General features: G+C 42.8%; 1 protein-coding gene across 1 annotated transcript in view; it reads right to left on the minus strand.

Moving 5' to 3' along the window:
• The window catches only part of itih2 (inter-alpha-trypsin inhibitor heavy chain 2), a 106012-nt gene that overhangs the window by 48137 nt on the left and 33763 nt on the right, over window positions 1–24112 (minus strand). The window contains exons 5-9 of the mRNA XM_063072734.1: window positions 15280–15384; window positions 14664–14826; window positions 9759–9866; window positions 2378–2506; window positions 2147–2263 (exon numbers count right to left, since the gene is read on the minus strand). Coding sequence (XP_062928804.1) covers window positions 2147–2263; window positions 2378–2506; window positions 9759–9866; window positions 14664–14826; window positions 15280–15384 — 622 coding nt within the window. The remainder of the gene's footprint in view (window positions 1–2146; window positions 2264–2377; window positions 2507–9758; window positions 9867–14663; window positions 14827–15279; window positions 15385–24112) is intronic.

A 24112-nucleotide genomic window follows, 5' to 3' on the forward strand; every position in this document is an offset into this window, starting at 1 on the left:
GCTTTTGGCCCATCTAGTCCATGCTGAACCATTATTCTACCTAGTTACATTGACTCACACCTGGACCATAGCCTTCCATACCCCTCCCATCTATGTACTTGTCCAAACTTCTCTTAAGTGTTGCAATCAAAACCACATCCATCACTTTTGCTGGCAACTCATTTTACACACATACCACCCTCTGAGTGAAGACGTCCCTCTTCAGGCTCCCCTTTAATATTTTTCCTATCACCCTTAACCTATGTCCTCTAATTCTAGTCTCTGAGGGCACAAAGCCTGTTTGTAGTAATCCCATCTTTACCCCTCATAATTCTGTGTATCTCTATCAAATCTCCCCTCATTCTCTTACACTACAGGGAATAAATTCATAACCTGTTCAACCTTCCCCTAATAACTCAAGTCACGGCAACATCCTTGAAAATTTTTTCTGTACTCTTTCAATCTCATTGCTATATTTGCTCAGAATAGGTGACCAGATCTGCACATGTATTCCACATGTGTTCTTAACCTGCAGCTTTCTGCGATATGAAAATCCTTTTGTTATTCCATTTTTCTTAAGGTTCTGGCATTTATTATATATTTTCCAGCTTATTAGTCATCCAAAACAAAAAAGGCCTCACAATTTCCAGGGTTATATTCCATTTGCCAATTCCCTCTCCATCTTTACCGTTAAATCAATATTGGTCTTTAACTGTAAACCGCCCTTCCTATTATCAAATGCACTACCAATCATTGAATGAAAATTATCTCTAAAAGTGGAGATGTTGAAATAAAAAAAATGAACAGAAAACATTGTAAAGGTTTATAGCAAATACAGTAGGTCAGGCAGCATCTGTGGAAAAAGAAATATATTTACAGGTTCATCTGTGATCTGAAACAGTACCTTGTTTCTTTCTTCACAGATGCTGCCTTACTTAGAACACAGAAGAGTGCAGCACACCAACAGATCTTTTGGCCTATGATGTTGTGCCAAACTAATTAAGCTAATGATACTAATTAAACCAACTGAATCTGCATATAATCCATTCTCTGTATATTCATCTGCTTTTCTAACTCTTGCATAAAACGACTTGCCCCACATCCCTTTTGAACTCCCCCCTCCCCAATCACCTGAAAAATGTCAACTCTAGCATTAGACATTTTGAGCCTGGGTAAAATATACCAACTGTTTATCAGTGCCTCTCATAATTTCATGAATTTCTATCAGACCTTCTCTTAGCTTCTGAAGCTCTAGGGAAGTCCACCCAAGTTTGTCCAATGACCAGGCAAAATCCTGATACACCTTTTCTGCACCCTCTCCAAAGCCTCTATATCCTTCCTCTAATGGGGCGACCGGAACTGAATACAGTACTCCAGAAACAGCCTAATTAGAGTTTTATAAATCTGCAGTTTGCTGAGTGTTTCAGCATTTACAAGGATGTTGTTGGGACTGAGGACCTGAGTTATAGGTCAAAGTTGAATACATTAGGATTTTATTCCCTGGTGTATCGGAGAATGAGGGGAGACCTAACAGAGATATACAAAATTATGAGAGCTATTGATTGGATAAATACTTTTTTCACTGAGGTTGGGTGAGACTGGAACTACAGGTCATACGTTTAGGGTGAAAGGAGAAATATTTAAGGAGACTCGAGGGTGAACTTCTTCATTTGGAGAGTGGTGCAAGTGTGGAATGAGCTGCCAGTATAAGAGGTAGATGCGGGTTTAATTATAACATTTAAGAGAAGTTTGGATTGGTACATGGAGGGATATAGTGAGCTAAGATCTGGATGCAGTTAGATGGGTTATGCAGAAAACCAGGCTGGCATGGACTAGATGGGCTGAAGGCCTGTTTCTGTGCTGTAATGCCCTATAACTCCATTTTCTGTTTTAATTTATTCTTCATTATTATGTCAGCTGCAAACCTGCCAGTCATAGCTCCTACATTCACATTGATTAATACAATTACCATGCTTTGTACGTTCCTTCAGTACAAAAATGTCCCCCTCAAGTTCCTATTAAATACCTCTTCCTTGTTTTCCTTGAATACTGTTTGATGTACTCACGTATGGAATGATCTGTCTGGGTGGTGTGCAAACAAAAGCTTTTCACTGTATCCAGATACCAGTGACAATAATAAACCAATTACCATTTACCAGTTACTTACCTGCTTCATTTTGATTCCCCACATCGAGCCGCTGACGTCAATGACAAAGATTATGTTTTTCAGAAGAGGTGGCAGATTGACCGGAGCAAAGAAATGAACAAAATAGCCATCCGAAATCTAGAGCAAAGTGGACAATTCAGTCAGTGTTTTAGCACAAAGACAATAACCCTTCAAAGAGAAGAAGAATTAACTGAGAAGGTTGTAGGCGTTGGGTACAAAACACAGAGTAACCTGAAGGGCTCCTCCATTGAGCTCCCGTTTCACATCGTATTTCACCACAATGCTGCCATCAATGGCTGTGTCATGACAGTCTGGGCATTTCCGCTGCTGGTCCACAGTTGGCTTGAAGGTCAGATGAGCCTGTAGAAACAAAATGGGTTGTGAATGCCACTCCTAAAATTGGTGTTCAATGGTAATAAAACAGCATGCTTGGTTGTAGATCAGGAATCATAGGTTCATAGAGTCACAGAGCACCACAGCACATAAACAGGTACTTTGGCCCATTTAGTCTGTGCCAAACTATTATTTTGTCTAGTCCCATCCATCCGCACCTGACTCATAGCCCTCCATATCCATCCCTTACATTTCCTATGCAAGTTTTTCTTAAATGTTGAAATCGAGCCCACATTCATCACTTCTCTGGCTCTCACGTACCCCTCTGGGTGAGGAAGTTCCCCCTCATGTTCCCCTTAAAGACTTCATCTTTCACTCTTAACTTATGACCTTTAACTCTAGTCTCACCCAACCTCAGTGGAGAAATAAACACAAAATACTCTGCAGATGCTGGGGTCAAAGCAACACTCACAACACGCTGGAGGAACTCAGCAGGTCGGGCAGCATCCGTGGAAATGATCAGTCAACGTTTCGGGCTGGAACCCTTCGTCAGGACTGAAGAGGGAAGGGGCAGAGGCTCTGTAAAGAAGGTGGGGGGAGGGTGGGAGGGAGAAGGCTGGTAGGTGTCAGGTGAAAAACCAGTAAGGGGAAAGATAAAGGGGTGGGGCAGGGAAAGCAGGAAGGTGATAGACAGGAAAGGTGAAGAAGGAATAGGGGAAAGCACAATGGGTAGTAGAAGGATGCGGAACTATGAGGGAGGTAGTAGGCAGCTGGGGGAGTGGGTAGAGTGAAATAGGGATAGGGGAAGGGAAGAGGAGGGAATTACCGTAAGTTGGAGAATTCGATGTTCATACCAAGGGGCTGGAGACTACCTAGACGGTATATGAGCTGTTGCTCTTCCAACCTGAGTTTAGCCTCAGATGGGAGTCTAGCACCTCCGCTCCGTCCGCCACAACAGACAGGATCTCCCGGTTGCCACCCACTTCAACTCTGCTTCACACTCCCATTCAGATATGTCCATACATGGCCTCCTCTACGGCCATGATGAGGCTAAACTCAGGTTGGAGGAGCAACACCTCATATACCGTCTAGGTAGTCTCCAGCCCCTTGGTATGAACATCGAATTCTCCAACTTCCAGTAATTCCCTCCCCCTCCCTTCCCCTATCCCTGTTTCACTCCGCCCCCTCCCCCAGCTGCCTATCACCTCCCTCATGGTTCCACCTCCTTCTACTACCCATTGTGCTTTCCCCTATTCCTTCTTCACCTTTCCTGCCTATCTCCTCCCTGCCTCCCCTCCCCCACCCCTTTATCTTTCCCCATACTGGTTCCTCACCTGGAACCTACCAGCCTTCTCCTTCCCACCCTCCCCCCACCTTCTATATAGGGCCTTTGCCCCTTCCCCCTACAGTCCTGATGAAGGGTTCCGGCCCGAAACGTCGATTGATCGTTTCCACGGATGCTGCCCGACCTGCTGAGTTCCTCCAGTGTGTTGTGAGTGTTGCTCAGTGGAGAAAACCTGCTTGCATTTGCCCTATTTGTACCCCTCATAATTTTATATACCTCAATCAAATCTCATCTATGCTCCTGGGAATAAAATCTTAACCTATTCAGCCTATCCCTATAACTCAGGTCCTCAAGTCCCAGAAACAACCTAGTAAATTTTCTCTGTACTCTTTCAATCTTATTGATATCTTTCCTGTAGGTAGGTGATCAAAACTGCACACAGTACTCCAAATTAGGCCTCATCAATGTCTTATACAACTTCAATATAACATCCCAAATCCTGTATTCAATACTTTGATTTATGGAGGCCAATGATCACTTTGTGATCCTATCTACCTTTGACAGATACTGTAACGGGAGCTTCTCCTCTGTTATCCAAAAGGATAACCTCTTGGCAGGCTGGTCCCAGGCATTTGACAATTTATAAGAAGAAAGACAAGAATGCCTAGTGTTTATATAGTATCTTTTACATCCTATTTGGGACAAATGATTCAAAGAATTTCTGAAATGCAAGCACTGGTTCCATGTGAGAAAAAGCTGAAATAAACCATTTTCAATGGCATTGACAAATCAGGAATAATTTTCTGAAGCACTAGATTGATGCAAATTTAGATTGTAATTTTCAATTAAAAAACTTAACAAAATTTTAAACATTTAATTTACAAGGAAGGCTGGGTGCCTTTAACAGTAAAAATGTCAAAGGAAAAGTAGTTGTTGGATCCTGATACTTCTGCAATCCTAAGGTTTTTTTGGAAGTCGAGAATAAGGCATAAAATCAGTTGCTTATGATTCTTTTATAATCTGCATGAACAGTATGGAAGACAAGCCTTTCACCCTAAGACTACTATGAGACCTTAAGATTATTGTACAGATCCCTAGTATGACTACAGACCGGTGGCATTGACCTCCCACATCGTGAAGACCCTGGAGAGAATTGTTCTGGAGCTGCTCCAGCCTATTGTCAGGCCACACTTAGATCCCCTCCAGTTCGCCTACCAGCCCCAACTAGGAGTTGAGGATGCCATCGTCTACCTGCTGAACTGTGTCTACGCCCACCTGGACAAGCCAGCGAGCACTGTGAGGGTCATGTTTTTTGGCTTCTCCAGTGCGTTCAACACCATCCGCCCTGCTCTGCTGGGGGAGAAGCTGACAGCGATGCAGGTGGATGCTTCCCTGGTATCATGGATTCTTGATTACCTGACTGGCAGACCACAGTACGTGTGCTTGCAACACTGTGTGTCCGACAGAGTGATCAGCAGCACTGGGGCTCCACAGGGGACTGTCTTGTCTCCCTTTCTCTTCACCATTTGCACCTCGGACTTCAACTACTGCACAGGGTCTTGTCATCTTCAGAAGTTTTCGGATGACTCTGCCATAGTTGGATGCATCAGCAAGGGAGATGAGGCTGAGTACAGGGCTACAGTAGGAAACTTTGTCACATGGTGTGAGCAGAATTATCTGCAGCTTAATGTGGAAAAGACTAAGGAGCTAGTGGTAGACCTGAGGAGAGCTAAGGTACCGGTGACCCCTGTTTCCATCCAGGGGGTCAGTGTGGACATGGTGGAGGATTACAAATACCTGGGGATACAAATTGACAATAAACTGGACTGGTCTAAGAACACTGAGGCTGTCTACAAGAAGGGTCAGAACTGTCTCTATTTCCTGAGGAGACTGATGTCCTTTAACACCTGCCGGACGATGCTGAGGATGTTCTACGAGTCTGTGGTGGCCAGTGCTATCATGTTTGCTGTTGTGTGCTGGGGCAGCAGGCTGAGGGTAGCAGACACCAACAGAATCAACAAACACATTCATAAGGCCAGTGATGTTGTGGGGATGGAACTGGACTCTCTGACGGTGGTGTCTGAAAAGAGGATGCTGTCTAAGTTGCATGCTATCTTGGTCAATGTCTCCCATCCACTACATAATGTACTGGTTGGGCACAGGAGTACATTCAGCCAGAGGCTCATTCCACCGAGATGCAACACAGAGCATCATAGGAAGTCATTCCTGCCTGTGGCCATCAAACTTTACAACTCCTCCCTTGGAGGGTCAGACACCCTGAGCCAATAGGCTGGTCCTGGACTTATTTCATAATTTACTGGCATAATTTACATATTACTATTTAACTATTTATTATTATTTTTCTATTACTATTTATTATTTCCATGACTATTAGTATTTACTATTTACTAATAGTAGTATTACTATTACTAGTTCTATTACTATTTATTATTTATGGTGCAACTGTAACGAAAACCAATTTCCCCTGGGATCAATAAAGTATGACTATGACTATGTATGATAAAATGGACTCCTGACTTTACAGAATACCTCAATGTGGTTTTAGTGGACATGGAGAGGATGTTTCCTGCAGTGGGGGAATCTAGGACTAGAGAGCACAGCCTCAGAATACAAGGACACCCCTTTAGAAACCATAGAAACCATAGAAACTACAGCACAGAAACAGGTCTTTTGGCCCTTCTTGGCTGTGCCGAACCATTTTCTGCCTAGTCCCACTGACCTGCACACGGACCATATCCCTCCATACACCTCCCATCCATGTATCTGTCCAATTTATTCTTAAATGTTAAAAAAGAACCCGCATTTATCACCTCATCTGGCAGCTCATTCCATACTCCCACCACTCTCTGTGTGAAGAAGCCCCCCCTAATATTCCCTTTAAACTTTTCCCCCCTCACCCTTAACCCATGTCCTCTGGTTTTTTTCTCCCCTTGCCTCAGTGGAAAAAGCCTGCTTGCATTCACTCTATCTAAACCCATCATAATTTTATATACCTCTATCAAATCTCCCCTCATTCTTCTACGCTCCAGGGAATAAAGTCCTAACCTATTCAACCTTTCTTTGTAACTGAGTTTCTCAAGTCCTGGCAACACCCTTGTAAACCTTCTCTGCACTCTTTCAACCTTATTTATATCCTTCCTGTAATTTGGTGACCAAAAGTGAACACAATACTCCAGATTCGGCCTCACCAATGCCTTATACAACCTCATCATAACATTTCAGCTCTTATACTCAATACTTTGATTAATAAAGGCCAATGTACCAAAAGCTCTCTTTACGACCCTATCTACTTGTGACGCCACTTTTAGGGAATTTTGTATCTGTATTCCCAGATCCCTCTGTTCCACTGCACTCCTCAGTGCCTTACCATTAACCCTGTATGTTCTACCTTGGTTTGTCCTTCCAACGTGCAATACCTCATACTTGTCTGTATTAAACTCCATCTGCAATTTTTCAGCCCATTTTTCCAGCTGGTCCAAGTCCCTCTGCAGGCTCTGAAAACCTTCCTCACCGTCCACTACACCTCCAATCTTTGTATCATCAGCAAATTTGCTGATCCAGTGAATTTAGAACAGAGATGAGGAAGAATTTCTTCAGCCAGAGGGTGGTGAATCTGTGGAAATCTTTGCCACAGACAGCCATGAAGACCAAGTTAATGGGTATATTTAAAGTGGGGATTGATTAGTAAGGGTGTCGAAGGTTATGGAGTAACCCATGGTTATGATTAGGTAGGAGAACGGGATTAAGATGGATAATAAATCAACCATGGTGGAATAGCAGAGCAGATTCGATAGGCTGAACGGCCTAATGCTGCTCCTATGTTTTATGGTCTAATGGTCCAAGAGCAAAGGAGTGCCAAGAGAACAAAGAAAAAAAGAAGACTAAAAAGTAGTTGTAGAGTTCTAATACCAGGCAAGAGCTAACAGAAATTCCATTGATGATGGCTAACCAGTAAAATAGCTGCATTCAGGTAATGTGACACCTGCTACTAAAACAAATAAATTTTTAGAAAAATACAAAGGCAGGTGTTCTGTAATTACTGGAAAATTCACTGTACAATTATATATATATTTAGGTGATTATACAAAAACATAAGCCAACATAGGAAAGCTAAACTACAGTCACCTCCAACATAATGGTTATTCAAAAATTAATAAAGCAATAACTCTAATTTGCTAATAGATTCCACAAGTGTGAGTTCATTAAAACATCTGCTGCTACTGTCCCATCTTACATTATACCTCTTTCGCCCGAAACCTCCCAACTAAACATCTTCCCAACTTTACATGCAAAGTGCTGGAGGAACCCTGAGAGTTAGTGGCTAAAGTACACATATGGAATAAAATGTGTATAAGTACATAAATGCCAGCATGTATTCATCATTTATTTTATTATTTTTTTATTAGCGATACTGCACAGAGAAGCCTTTTCCGGCCCTTCGAGCCACATCGCCCCAGCAATCCCACAACTCCGACTAACCCTAGCCTAATCATGAGGCAATTTACAGTGACCAGTTAACGTACCCGGTACAGCTTTGGACTGTGGGAGGAAACTGCAGCACCCTGGAAAAACCTAGGCATACCATGAGGGGAACATACAGAGACTCCATACGGAATGGCACCAGAGTTGAACTTCAGACTCCAAAATGGCCCGAGCTGTAATAACTTCATGCTAACTGCAGCACCATGCTATTTACAGTGTAAACAGCATTATAAAAAGTGCAGTGTAGTAACAGGGTTAATAGATCAATGGGGGGTGGGGGGGGGTAAATAGAATGATTGATCAAATTAACTACCTGGGGGAAGAAACTTTTAGGGTGGCGTGGTTTTTGTTTCAATAGCTCTGTGGCGCTTTCCAGAAGGAAGCTTTTGGGAAAGGGAGTTTGCAGGGTGATTTACCCCCACTTCCTTGATCTGATCACTTGCAAGTCCCACAGTCATGGCAGACTGCTGCCAATAAGCTGACAGTTTCCTGTCATTTTCATACATTGTAAGAGGATGCTGCACCAAACCAGACAGTAGTGGCTGATGTGAGGATGCTCTCTGTGATGGCAATGTAGAATTGCAGCAGGGTGCTCCAGGGAAGATGGAATTTTACCAGCTGCTGCAAGAAGTGCATCCTCTGTTGATCCTTTTTGCTAATGAAGGATATATGATTTTATAGTGAGGTCCTATGAAATAATGATGCCCAGGAACCAGAATATTGAAATGTTACTAACTGTCACAGTCACTGTGATGGTCTACATACAATCATAAGAAATACGGACAGGAGTAGCTCATCTGGCCTGTCAAGCATGCTCCACCATTCAATAAGATCATGGCTGATTTGGCTGTGCACTCAGCTCCACCTATCTTCCTCTTCCCACAACACTCAATTCCCTTGCCATACAAAAATCTTTCTAATTGTGCCTTAAATATATCGAATGAGATAGTCTCTATTGTTTCCCTGGGCAGTAAATTTCACTGTTTTTTTTTACTCTCTTGGAATATCATCTCCGTCCTAAATTTGTTCCAAAAAATCTATTCCCCCAAACCTTGAGGCTATATCCCCTACTTACCGATAGAAACAAGTTTCCTGCCTCTATCCCTTTAAAAATGCTATGTTTCTATAAAATTCTCTCTCATCCTTCTAAATTCCTGAAGGTCTCCCAGGAAAGACCCAGCTGGTGGCTTAGTGGCATCAGCATTGGACTTCGGGACGAACGGTCCCGAGTTCGAATCCAGCCGGCTCCCCTGCACGCTTTCCATCCGTGCTGGGTTACGAGCTGGTGATCTCTTTGGAAACTCACCCAGCAGAAGGCAATGGTAAACCACTGCTGTAACTTGCCTCGTACTCGATTCCCCTCTACGTCAGAGAAGCGTGGAGGGAAATTGTCCGCTAACTGGAGAAACTCCGGATGCGACGTACCTCTCCTTTCCTTTCCTTTCCTTTCCTTGCCCAGGAAACCACAGTCAAAGTTGTAACTCTGCTCACCTTGTTCTCTCCTTTCGTTATATGGATGAGTCCATCAAACTGTGCTCCGAGCTTATGATGTGTTTCGAGGAAGGCAATACCTTGTGGCTCAAAAATGTAGACGTCAACCTAAGGGAAATTTAGATGAGGTTTTTAAGAAAAGTACTGTGAATTCTGGAGATCTGATATAAATACAGGAATGAAATGGATGAAATAGCATCTGTGAAGAAAGAAGCTAAACTAACATTTCAATTTGCAGACCTTAAAGCTATGATTGATTAACTGATTGACATCAAATCCTTTTCTACTCTCTCTTTAAAGGTGAAATCTTTTCCAAAGATGCTCAAGTAATCCAAATGTGGGCAGTATCATAGTCAAATGTACATGTTAAGATCTCCTTTACAGATCTGCTTTGCCTCTCTGGTTCACAGACTAGGGACACTGTCATATAAAACAGAGATAGTATCGTCTGATTGAATGAAGAAATCACACGGTGTTCTACAAAGGCCCTGCTTTTTAGCAGCCTTCTTTATCAAAACGAACTTGCTTGACAAAGTGTTAGTTCGTGTGCACACACGCACTCTCACAGGTCTGCAAATTCTGAGAGGCACCAAACATCAAACAGGTAGTAAGCACAAGTCAACTTAGCATTTACTGGTCTTAACGAATCCCCTGTTGTGAAGCTAGGGTATAGTCGGAGATCAGGTACGAGGTTGAAATGCTTTGCTATGAACATGTCCTGTGTCTAAAGGAAAACTAGGGTGCTTCAGCTTAATGTAGACAGATAAATTATAAAATATTATTAGACACTACATTTTGAGTATGGGAAGGAGGTACAGAAGCCTAAAAGTCCCATACCACGAGGTTCAAGAACTGTTACTTCCCTCAGTGGTTCAGTTCCTGAACCAACTCGCAAAACCCTAATCAGCACCGCAGCTTAGTAACACTATGACCACTCTGATCGCTTTGCACTCAAATAGACATTTTTTAGCTTCTAACTGTGTATTTTTGTAAAAATTGTGTATAGTTTATGCTTTGCTTTTCTTTTGAATGCTGCTTATGTGATGCTATGTTCCTGTCATGCTGTTGCAAGTAAGTTTTCATTGCACCCCAAAGACATGTCCTTGTGCATATGACAATAAACCCAAGTTTGGTTTTGATCTTTGGTTCCACTAATTTAGCCCAGAAATTGTGGGCACTTCATAGGACAAAATGGATTGGACATTCCTGATTGAAACACTTCAGTTAGGCTTAGTTCCTTCCTTAACCTTGCCTTGTGGTTACACCAAACTTCTGTGGATGCGCCATTCCTTAGAACTTTGAGGACCAGGTTCTACCCCCAGTCAGTTCAGAGGAGAGGGCTGTGGATGATTAAAAACGCTCAAGACACCAAGTCCAGTCTGTAGTGCTTTCCTTACAGCTTGAGCTACCTGTGTCTCACTTTACTACTTTAACAAATGAAGGCATTTAAAAAATCATTCCAATCATTCCATTGCCACCAGCAATCAGCAATCCTAATGTGATCATAAAAAATCTAGACGTGATTGAAAATCAGAAATAAAACTGAAAGTACTGATCTATGGAGAAAATTGGTCAACATCTCAGGAAAAGTGAAGCAAAGTAAACCTGTTGCTATGGTACTACCTTTTAATCTGAACTGTTAACGCTTTTTCTCTCTCCATATATGCTGCCTGGCCTGGTATAAATATACAGCAATAATTTTTATGCTTATTACCTGATGAAATGTACAATAATAATGCAACATTAATGGAGATATATTCAGAGATATTAATGCTGAATTAAAGAGGGCGAATCTGTAAATATGAATGGAATAGTGCTTGATATTTTAAAGAGGTTGGTGCTAGATTTGGGAATGAACTTCTTTTTGGAATTCAAGTGATTAAAGATTCATCACATACATGAAATATAGAGTGAAATGCATCTTTTGTTTCAACGACCCACACAGTCCGACGATGGGCTGGGAGATGCCCGCAAGTGTCACCATGCTTCTGTTGCCAACGTAGCATGCCCACAATTTACTAACTCTAATCTTTGGAATGTGGGATGAAACAACATGGTTATGGGAAGAACCAGCAAAGTCCTTACAGACAGTGATGTGAAGTGAACCTCGATTGGTGATGGCTGCTGCTGTAAAGCGGTATGCTAATCTTTATGCTACCATACAGCCCACGGTAGTGGGAAACGACACAAAATATTCAAACCTTGGTCAACTGTTCACTTTAGATAACCTTTGGTAATTTCTCCACTATTCTCTTCCCCTTTTTCCATTTTCCACTCTAGCTCCCTTCTCACCCCTTCTCTTCTTCTCACCTGTCTATCAACTCCATCTGGTGCCCCCCTCCTTCCCTTTCTCCCATGACACACTCCCCTCTCCTATCAGATTCCTTCTTCTTCAGCCCATTACCTTTTCCACTTATCACCTCTGAGCTTCTCACTCTTCCCCCCACTCCCTCACCCACCCACCTTCCCTCACACATGTCTTCATCTATTACCTTCCAGCTTATTCTCCTTCTCCTGTCCCCCCCTACCCTGGATTCTTATTCTGGCATCTTTTCCCTTCCTCCAATCCTGATGAAGGGTCTCTGCATGAAATGTCAACAGCTTATTCTTCTCATAGAAACATAGAAACGTAGAAAACCTACAGCACAATACAGGTCCTTTGGCCCACAAAGCTGTGCCGAACATGTCCTTACCTTAGAACTAACGAGCTTTACCCATAGCCCTCTATTTTTCTAAGCTCCATGTAGCCATCCAGGAGTCTCTTAAAATACCTTATCATTTCCACCTCCACGGCCGCCGCTGGCAGCCCATTTCATGCACTCACCACTCTCTGCGTAAAAAACTTACTCCTGCCATCTCCTCTGTACCTACTTCTAAGCACCTTAAAACTATTTCCCTCTCATGCTAGCCATTTCAGCCCCGGGAAAAAGCCTCTGACTATCCACATGATCAATGCCTCTCATTATCTTGTACACTTCTATCAGGACACCTCTCATCCTCTGTCGCTCCAAGGAGAAAAGGCCGAGTTCACTCAACCTATTCTCATAAGGCATGCTCCCCAATCCAGGAAACATCCTTGTAAATCTCCTCTGCACCCTTTCTATGGATTCGACGTCCTTCCTGTAGTGAGGCGACCAGAATTGAGCACAGTACTCCAAGTGGGGTCTGACCAGGGTCCTATATAGCTGCAACGTTACCTCTCGGCTCTTAAACTCATTCCCATGGTTGATGAAGGCCAATGCATTGTATGCCTTCTTAACCACAGAGTCAACCTGTGCAGCTGCTTTGAGCGTCCTATGGACTTGGATCCCAAGATCCCTCTGATTCTCCACACGGCCAAGAGTCTTACCATTAATCCTATATTCTGCCATCATATTTGACCTACCAAAATGAACCACTTCACTCTTATTTGGGTTAAACTCCATTTGCCACTTTTTAGCCCAGTTTTGCATCCTATCAATGTCCCGCTGTAACCTCTGACAGCCCTCTACACTATCCACAACAGCCCCAACCTTTGTGTCATCAGCAAATTTACTAACCCATCCCTCCACTTCCTCATCCAGGTCACTTATAAAAATCATGAAGAGTAGGGGTCCCAGAACAGATCCCTGAGGCACACCACTGGTCACTGACCTCCATGCAGAATATGACCCATCTACAACCATTCTTTGCCTTCTGTAGGTAAGCCAGTTCTGGATCCACAAAGCAATGTCTCCTTGGATCCATGCCTCCTTACTTTCTTAATAAGCCTTGCATGGGGTATCTTGTCAAATGCCTTGCTGAAATGCATATACACTACATCTACTGCTCTACCTTCATCAATGAGTTTAGTCACATCCTCAAAAAATTCAATCAGGCTCGTAAGGCACGACCAGCCTTTGACAAAGCCATGCTGACTATTCCTAATCATATTATGCCTCTCCAAATGTTCAAAAATCCTGCCTCTCAGTATCTTCTCCATCAATCTACCAACCACTGAAGTAAGACTCACTGGCCTATAATTTCCTGGGCTATCTTTACTCCCTTCCTGGAAAAAGGGAACAACATGCACAACCCTCCAATCCTCTGGAACCTCTCCTGTCCTCATTGATGAGCAAAGATCATTGCCAGAGGCTCAGCTTCCCACAGTAGCCTGGAGTACACCCCGTCCGGTCCTGGTGACTTCCCCATAGATGCTGCCTGACCTGCTGAGTTTCTCCACCATATTGTGTGTTTGCCCCTGGATTTCCAGCAACTGCACAATCTCTTGTGTTTGTGGATCACTTTAAGTTATTTTTAACTAAGGGTATGGTATATAGGAAAGGTTATATATTGTCCACAGCTACATCGAATGACTTCCACAATGCCTATAATAGGTTTCACCCTGTTAGTGTAAGATCTACAAAGCAGATATTTATCAGAAACACTGTGTATGCAGGGCCCTTAACCTTGTCAAGTATTCCTCCCATCCGTCTTTGACCTCCTATTGTTTCAGTAGGACAAAACCTGTTAAGGTTGGAAACAGCTTCTATCCCAGGGCATGAGTCTACTGAACTCCCTGTCACCAACCACCCATGTTTCATCACTTATGAAGCGACATAGTGGTTCCTGACGAAGGGTCTCGGCCTGAAACGTTGACTGCACCTCTTCCTAGAGATGCTGCCTGGCCTGCTGCGTTCACCAGCAACTTTTATATAGTGTTTCACTGCTTACTTTTTAACTTTTGTCCTAAACACACCTCATGCTAAATGTAAATCTTCTGGAATATATTTTATTATTTGTTAATTTATTTGTGGGTAATATTACTTTATGTATTGTGTGTGAGTTATATGTGCTGTATTGTGTACCTTGTCCAGAGGAACAATGCTTCATATAGCGGTACAAGTCTGAATGATAATAAACTTGAACTTGAATTTTCTCATGTACCTGGAACTGCCTCACCAAGCTTCCTGGTTGAAGAACAATAACTTGCTCATAAAATCCCAGTCGTCGCTGTAGCAGCTCTTGGCAGTAAAGCTCAAAACTGATTTTGCTTCCTCCAGGGACATTCACATCAGCTTTAAAGTGCTCCATCTCACGGCCATATGTCCTGACCACATAAACAATCAACAAATTGTTGAATGGTGTATCAGTCAATTTTTTATATATATATATGTTCAAAGTTTAAAGTTTGAGAGCTGAGATCGATTTTCTAGCAGGCATTCACAAAAGGTACAAAGGTACAAAGAAACTCAATAGAATCTATGAAAAACTAAACACACACACACACACACACACACACACACACGCAAAGACAAACATACAACTAATGCGCATAAAAGGACAAACTGTACAATTCCAAAACCAAATAAGTGAAAACAATAATAAGCAAGTAAATAATAAATAATATTGGGAACATGATTTAGAAGCCTTACGGTCAGGCATGATGCTACTGCTTATCCAATTGTGAACCACAAGCCTTTTGATCTCCCACTGACCACTTAACCAAGGAACTGATCCATTACTTAAACAAGATGTGTAAGGGGAAAGAGAAAAGCTTCACCTAATAATCCCAGCAGCCTTTCCTTGAGTTCTTGCTTCTTCATAAAGACGCCTGGCTAAATTCTTCTCTTGCACGGACCCGACAAATGTTATATCATTCACAGTCCTGTTTAAGACAAGAGAACATTTCGATTAATCCTCATGATTGCAATACAAAAACACAAGAGATTCTGCAGATGCTGGTAAAAATTCAGAGTAACACACAAAATACTGGAGGAACTCAACAGGTCAGGCAAGATTCATGGAAAGGAATAAAGGGTTTTGTTCCTAAACTCTTCATCACGTCTGGTGTGTAATATAAAGAGCACGCTAACTGGTTGCAACACCATCTGGTATGGAAGGACCACTGCACAGTGTTGGAAAGAGTTGTAAACTCAGCCAGCTTCATCATAGGCACAAGTTACCCAAGCATCTTCAAAGCTGATTCCTCAAAAAAGCAGTGTCCATTATTAAGTATCTCCATCACCCAAGACTTGCCCTTTTCTCATTGTTACCATCAAGGTGGAGGTACAGGAGGCTTAAGACACACACTCCACACTTTACGAGCAGCTTCTTCCCATGTGCCCAAGTACATTACCTCACAATTTTTTGGTTCTCTTTTCCACCACTTATTTAATTCATTACTTCATTAGCTCCTGACATATACCTCTGACCTTCTGCCAGCCAAGGTGCTTTCCTACTTCATATTTCCTGACTGTGCAGGGAGGGACTTAATTTAGATCTGAAATTGCTCATTTCAAAATAAAAGATGAATGTGCTTAATCACACAGAAAAAAACCTAAATCAATTGTCTGAAATGTGGACTTTCATTCCATAGCCAATGACATCCTTGATCATGTCATTGACCCTGTACCACAAAAACGTCAGATAATTCCTGTGGTCACCTTGGAGGAAAAAACAATAGAACATTTGTTGTATGTCCGTAGGGATAGCAACCTGTTCCTTCCAAAAGGAGACCAAAACCCCCAGGAGGGAGTTATTGTGGTCTGGGCTTATAACAGAAATGGAGCTCTTTGTGCTGCAATTCTTGAAGGTAGATCTGTCTGATTTCCCAGATGCACTGCTGCTATTTGGAACAGTGTACCTAAAGTTATTTCTTTTGCATGCCTTATGGCAGATGAACCTGGCGAAGTAATCAGATGGAGGAAAATGACCACCATTTTCTTCCTTGAACCTTGAGCCAATGGATATCCGCTTTCCTGAAGTCCATGGGGGAGTTTCTCCATTATGGGCCAACACCACGGGCAGTGGCCAGATAAGTGAAATCTGGCAAGTACCCCTCTTCCTTGCACACTGAAGTTCCATAAGAAGGTCTCCCAGTTCCCATAACTTGACATGGCCCTTGGCAGAGATTCTAGAAAAATCTACTAAATTCTATAATAGAAACTTCTTAATAATTTCTGGTGTGGTGTAACACTCCTGAAGCCGTTCCCAGGCCTTCTCTAGAGCTGCAACAGGGTTACTTACATGCACTGAGCATGTCCTCCTGTAATCTCACTGGATTCGTTGCCCAGCTAATTTGTCAGTAGATCCAACTCTTCTGTCGCTGTGAGGCTGAGCTCCCTAGTGGCATTGTTGTATGATGGCTGCCACGCTCTGTAGCTCTCAAGTTTGTCATCAAACTGGTAAATGCTTGTGCTCACTAAGTCAAGATGAGCCAGATATCGTGCAAGGTGTTCTGTTGCAGGTTCTGGGCTGGTGGAAGCTGCCTTGTTCTGGGGAATATTTGACTGGGCTGTAGTGTTCAGTGGTGATCTGTCCTAGTGTCTGTCGGCTGCTCATTCTTCCTGTGGTGGGCCTTTGTATTGGAATTTTTGGGAAGAGGTATGAGGATATCGATAAATGTATCATCAGCAACAGGTGGCTTGCTGTTTCTGTTGGGTTGTCGATTTTAGCCACCTCCTGGAGGAGACCTCCATGCAATAAAGTTGCCATCAGGAAATGCTGAAGTTAGGGACGTGCTAGGAAAAGCTATTTGGTTCTGCGATGTGTGAAGTTCAAGCTGTGTTTTTACGTATTCACCTGTACATTCCACAATGTCCTTTTCTAAACGGCTTTGCTGGCTCTTCCCAACTTCTTTGCTCCCTCCATTTCTTCAGCTGCCTCTGAGGCCTCACCCTGTGCAGTGGCTGCAGCTGCCTCTTGTTGAAGGGTAAGTGCACTTAGTTCGGCCTGAATTTGCCTCTTCTAATTGCAGTTCTGCTTTTTCCACCTTAAGCTTTGCCTCCTTCTCAGCAAATGAAGAGTATGGTTTTGCTGCCTCTGCCTTGGTGCAAGCTCTTGCTGCCGCACTAGCTGTTGATGCAGATGTTCAGTAGCACCCAGAAGCATTACTGCCTTGTTCCTGTTCTGTAATGCAGCTTTCGGATGTAATAAGGTTTTACCTGTAGCAAAACCTGATCTCTGCTTTTTCACTGTACTGCCCTTGCCGAGGTGTTGTGCACCAACTAGACAGTCAGCCAAACTGCCAAACTCCATTCAAAACTGGCATGAGAGTCAGGATATAGCGTCCTAGCTCCTTGAGTTTATTGCAGACTCAGTAGTGAATCTGGAGAGAAAAAGCAATGCTTCTGCTGGGGAAACAACAAGATGGCCTTAGACAGAAACTTCGTTAGCTCCTGACACAAACCTCTGGCCTTCTGCCAGCCAAAGTGCTTTCCTACTTCCTATTTCCTGATGGCACAGGAAGTGATCTAATATAAATCTGAAACTGGTCATTTCAAACTAAAACTAAATGTGCTTAATCACCTGGAAAAAAACATAAATTGATTGCCTGAAGGGCGGAACACAGCTGGTTTACTCAAAGAAGTAAATGTCCTGGTCTGCTCGATATGTGACTTTAGGTTCGCATATTGCTGGTTGATTCTTAATTAGTGTCTAAAGGTTGCCTACCAAAGCTCTAAAGTTGTATCAAAATGAGTAAACTCTTCTTGGGCTTCCACCTGGGTACAGGTATCAACTTTAACCAGTTTTGATGACAAACTCTGCCATCTTCATCAGGGATAATGCCTTGGCATGTCTAGTCCAGTGGTATTTATACCCCTGTCATCCATCCCTCCTGATTGGTTAGTCCTTATCCAATCAGGTTTCTGCTGTCCCATCTTGTTTACAGTTGAATTCCACATCTTACTTAGAGTGAGGCCTTTGACTCTGTTAAAATTCTTTATATCTAATTTTATTTCAATGGCTTCCTTCACCAGGCGATCCCAAAACTCATTGGCGTGGCACAGTAGTTTAGTGCCATCGAAGTCAATCCTATGGTCACTGCGAATGCAATGTTCCACTGCCACCGATTTCTTCAGGAAACCCAAACCGATACATCACCTGTGCTCCTTGATGCAGGTTTCCACCATGTGTCCCATCTGGCCAATATATGTTGCTCCACATTCACAGGGAATCCTGTAAACGCCAGTCATGCTGAGTCATTCAATTTAACATGGAGATGGAGAAGAATGGTTGCCTCCCGTTCCTGGACATTCTGATACGACAGAAACCAGAAGGAAGCCTTGCACATGGCATCTATCAGAAACCCACTCACACGGACTTATACCTCAACAATAACAGCCACCTTCACACCTCCCAATGTACAGCAATTCTTTCCACTTTGATTAACCATGCAAAAAGTATTTCAGACCAGGAGGGTCTCCACCAGGAAATAAAATGATTATGCATTACGTTCCTAGAGAATGGCTGCAAGGTGAAGGAAATCAATTGGACCCTTAGACGGGTTGACAGAAAAACCAGGAAACCTAACAACGAGGAGGAATCCGTTGCTGCCGCCTGACTTTCCTATATTTCCATGGTTTTTGGAAGGAGCACCAAGATCCTGAAGAAGTACTTGATTAATACATCCACAAACCCAAAGAGAAGCTCAAGGCACAGCTTATGCAGGTCAAAGATGACCTGGGACTCAGCATGACTGGCGTTTACAGGATTCCCTGTGAATGCTGAGCAGTGTATATCGGCCAGATGGGACGCACAGTGGAAACCTGCATCAAAGTGCACAGAAGGTGTATCTGTTTGGGTTACCTGGAGAACTCAGCGGTAGCAGAGCATTGCATCCACAATGGCTATAGGATTGACTTCGATGGCATAAAACTACTGTCCCGCACCAGTGGCTTTTGGGACTTCCTGGTGAAGGAAGCCATTGAAATAAAACTAGAGGAAAAGAATTTTAACAAAGCTGAAGGTCTCGCTCTAAGTAAGATGTGGAATTCGATCATAAACAAACTGGGACAGTAAAAACTAGATTGGACGAGGACTAACCAATCAGGAAGGACGGACGATGGGTGTATGTATACCACCTGACTAGATATGCCTAGGCATCATTCCTGATGAAGATGGCAGAGTGCGTCATCGAAACATCGGTTAAAGTCGATACCTGTACCCAGCTGGAAGCCTGAGAAAAGTTTATTCGTCAAATACGCCAGGAAAGCACTAGATCCTTGTATCAAACTGCTATGCATCAGCTTTGTCAGAACGATACCCTGTGCATGAATGGCAGCATTTTGAGAAGGTGCTTAACCCATTCTTAATGGTAATGTGGCAAGGCTTTGAACGGGTGAATGGATGAGAAATCACACTCCTAAGTATGCTGGCTCAACGCGTATCCAAAAATCTAATTATGTCATCCTTGGATGACTTCGGTGAATGAGCAGCCACAGATCTCAGGTGGGTGTGACGTCACAGTCATATGGCAGTTCGTGTGATGTTTTACAGAGCCAGCAGTAATTCAGTGTTCAATTCCCACTGCTGGATGTAGAAGTTTGTATGTTTTCCCATGACTGTGAAGGCTTCCTCCAGGTCTTCAGTTTCCTTCCACATTTCAAAGACAATAGATCAGGGTTAGTGAGCTGTGGGCGCGGTATGTTAGTGCCAGAAGAGTGGCAACACTTGCAGGATGCCCAGTACAATCCTTGCTGGTCTGATTTAACACAAAACAATGTGTTTCACTGTATGCTGCGATGTACATGTGACAAATACAGCCCATCTTTAATCTTTAATCAGCGACATCTTGCTCAATTTCTGACAATCACCCGTTGTTTTGAGACCATAGAATTATTCCTAAATATCTTATTGATATTGGTTTATCATTGTCACATGAGCTGATAAACAGGGAAAAGTTTTTTCTTGTATGCCATTCAGACAGATCATGCCATATGTAATCACACTGAGGAAATAAAAAGAAAACAGAATGTATGATGCTGAAGTTACAGAGAAAATGTTGTGCAGATAAAGTGAAAGGGCCACCACGAGGTAGACTGGGAGATCAAAAATTCAAAAGTTCATCTTTCAAAGTATGAGATCTCTTTAGGAGTCTGATAACAATGCGATAGAAGCTGTCCTTGAGCCTGGTGGTAGGTGATTTCAGGCTTTTGTATCATTTGTTTGATGGCAGGGAGAAAGGAGAATGCCTGACTGGCTGCTTTCCTGAGGCAATGGAAAATGTAGGCTGAGTCACGTCTTTCATAAGAGTTTGTCCATTGTATTTCAAAGTTCAAAGACCAAAGTAAATTTCGTTACTTTGATAATCTTAGACGATCAATGGTAGATGATCTTATAGTGCAGTTAGAGATTGACAGGTATGATGTTGTGGGCATTGCTGAGTTGTGGCTGAAAGAAGATTACAGTTTGGAGCTTAACATCCAAGGTTACACATTGTATTGAAAGGACAGGCAGGTAGGCAGAGAGTGCAGTGTGGTTCAGTTTGTAAAAAATGAAATCAAATCCATAAAAAGAGGTGACAAAGGATTGGAAAATGTAGGTTCCTTATGGGTAGAGTTAAGAAATTGCAAGTGTAAAAAGACCCTGATGGGAGTTATATAAAGGCCTCTGAACAATAGGCAGGATGTTGGCTACAAATTACAATGGGGGATAGAAAATTCATTTAAAAAGCGCAAGTTTTGTGATAGTCATGGCAGATTTCAATATGCAGGTACATTGGAAAAATCAGGTTGGTGCTAGATCCCAAGGGAGGAAACTTCTACAATGCCTATGAGATAGCTTTTTAGAGCAGCTTGTGGTTGAGCCTATTAGGGAAAAGGAAATTCTGGATTGGGTGTTATGTAATGACCCAGATTTGACTAGAGAGTTTAACATAAAGGAACTCTTAAGAGGTAGTGATCATAATATGATAGAATTCACCCTGCCATTTGAGAAGGAGAAGCTAAGCTCAGATGTATCAGCATTTTAGTGAAGTAAAGGGAATTATAGAGGCATGAGAGAGGAGCTAGCCGATTGGAAGAGGATACTAGCAGGGATGACGGCAGAATGGCAATAGCTGGAGTTTCTGGGAGCAATTTAGAAGGTGCAGAAAAGGTAAATCCCAGAGATGAAGAAGTATTCTAAAGGGAGGATGAGGCAACTGCTGCTGACAACGAAAGCCAAAGACAGCATAAAAGCAAAAAAGATGGCCATATAATATAGCAAAATTTTGTGGGAAGGAAGAGGATTGGGAGGGTTTTAAAAACTGACAAAAGGCAACTAAAAAGCTATAAAGAGAGAAAAGATAAAATGTGAAGGTAAGCTAGCCAATAATATAAAAGAGATTACAACATTTCTTTTTCAGATATATGAAGAGTAAAAAAAAAGATGAGAATGGATGTAGGACCTTGGAAAAAGATATTAGAGAGGTAAAGGGGGAATAAAGAGCTTAATAATTATTTTGTGTCAGTCTTCACTGTGGAAAACACTAACAGCATGTCAGAAATGAGAGAGTGTCAGGGGCCAGAAGTGAGTGTCATTGCTGTTACTAAGAAGATGCTTGGGAAATTGAAAAGTTTGAAGGTGGTGAGGTCACCTGGATCAGCGTCCTGAAAGACTTAGTTGAAGAAACTGTGGAGGCATTAGTAATGAACTTTCAAGAATCACTAGATTCTGGAGGATTGGAAAATGATAAATGTCACTTTGCTCTTCACGAAGGGAGGGAGGCAGAAGAAAGGAAATTATAGGCCAGCTAACCTGAATTCAGTGGTTGGAAAGATGCTGGAGTTTATAGCGTTGTGGTTAGCACAATGCTTTACAGCACTGGTGACCCAGATTCAATTCCTGACACTGACTGTAAGGAGTTTGTACGTTCTCCCCGTGACCATGTGGATTTCCTCCGGGTGCTCCTGTTTCCTCCCACAGTCCAAAGACGTACCGGTTGGTAGGTTAATTGGTCATTGTAAATTGTCCTGTGATTAGGCTAAAGTTAAATTGGGGGATGGCTGGGCAGCATGGCTCAAAGGGCTAGAAAGGCCTATTCCACGCGTATAAATATATAAACAAATAAATAAATGAATGAATGAATGAATAAGTAAATAAGGATGAGGTTTGGGGGTACTTGGAGGCACATAAGAAAATAAGCCAAAGTCAGTATGATTTCCTGAAGGGGAAATTTTGCCTGACAAATTTTTGGAATTCTTTGAGGAAACAACAGGCAGGTATAGACAAAGGAGAGTCAGTGGATGTTGCTTATTTGAATTTTCAGAAGGCCTTTGTCAAGGTGCTACACATGAGGCTGCTGAACAAGATATGAGCCCATGGTATTACAGGAAAGATGCCAGCATGGATAGCGTATTGGTTGACTGCCAGGAGACAAAGTTTGCAAATAAACAGGGCCTTTTCTGGTTGTCTGTTTCATAAGGTTGTCATAGCCAGTGGTGGTAGTGTGGATAAGCTACCTATAAAGTGCGACACAACAGCCTCTAACAACCAAGTCCAAATCTTGGCCTTCATGTGTGGCTTAGCTACTAGGCCTGGTGGGACTGTTTCTACTGACAAGAGAAAGGGCAAAGGTGGACCACTGGCCCTTCTAAACCAGCTGCTTTGGGCAGATGGGGCTCATCATCCTTGGACGGCAGAAGGAAAGCCCTGACTTTAAACCTCCACTGCCTTGAGGCCATACCCCGCCCCCATGGGAAAGGCTTCAGGAGTAAAACCCAAGGAAGAAATTCGGAGCCAGCGTCCCTAAGGCAGTTTGATTTACTTTACAACTTCACTCTGGCAACCTCTGTGACGACACTGGTGCCAAACTGCATTAGTGCTTTCCCTTCCCTTGGACTACATCAGTGACATGGAGAGGGGGTACCTGCTGCATGGGCAACAGCCGGTTCTTCAAATCTTCCCACCCAGTCTTGCGCCCTGGAGATGACACAGTCCACCAGAGGCGCAAACCCATGATCCCCTGGGATCGACTGCTGTCTATTATTCTGGTTGTCTGCCTGTGATTAGTGACATTCTGCAGTGGTTGGTGCTGGACTGCTTCTTTTCATGGTATATGTCAGTTATTTGGATGAAGAGATTGATGGCGTTGTGGCCAAGTTTGTGGATTATACAAAGATAGGTAGAGAGGCAGCTAGTGTTGAGGAAGCAGGCTGTCTGCAAAGGACTTGGACAGATTGGGAGAATGGACAAAGAAGTGACTGATGGAATATGGTCCAGGGAAGTGCATGGTCATACAATTTGGTAGAAGGAATACGGGGAGAAAATTCCAAAGTCAGAGGTGCAAGGGGAGCATTAAACCAAAACCATTGATGGCACGAGAAAACATGACTTTGAAAAGAAGATGGAGAGTTATTGCTAGTGCTATGGCAACAAATCACACCACATTCAACATTACTAGTAAGATTATTTGATAATAGTTTGATAGAATGTTATATAAAGATTGAAAGTGTTAAATCTAAACAAAGCAAACTACAAAAGTATGAGGCGTAGAGTGGTCAGGGCAGATTGGCAAATGGCATTTATATGTATAACACAATAGCTAATATTGTGCTATGGGCTTTGGGGTTCTAATGTTTAACTGCCATTCATTCTTTAGGGCACTCCTCTGTCTCCGTGGATGTTTGTGA

Source organism: Mobula hypostoma, chromosome 20 (assembly GCF_963921235.1).
Source record: "Mobula hypostoma chromosome 20, sMobHyp1.1, whole genome shotgun sequence".
Lineage (NCBI taxonomy): Eukaryota > Metazoa > Chordata > Chondrichthyes > Myliobatiformes > Myliobatidae > Mobula > Mobula hypostoma.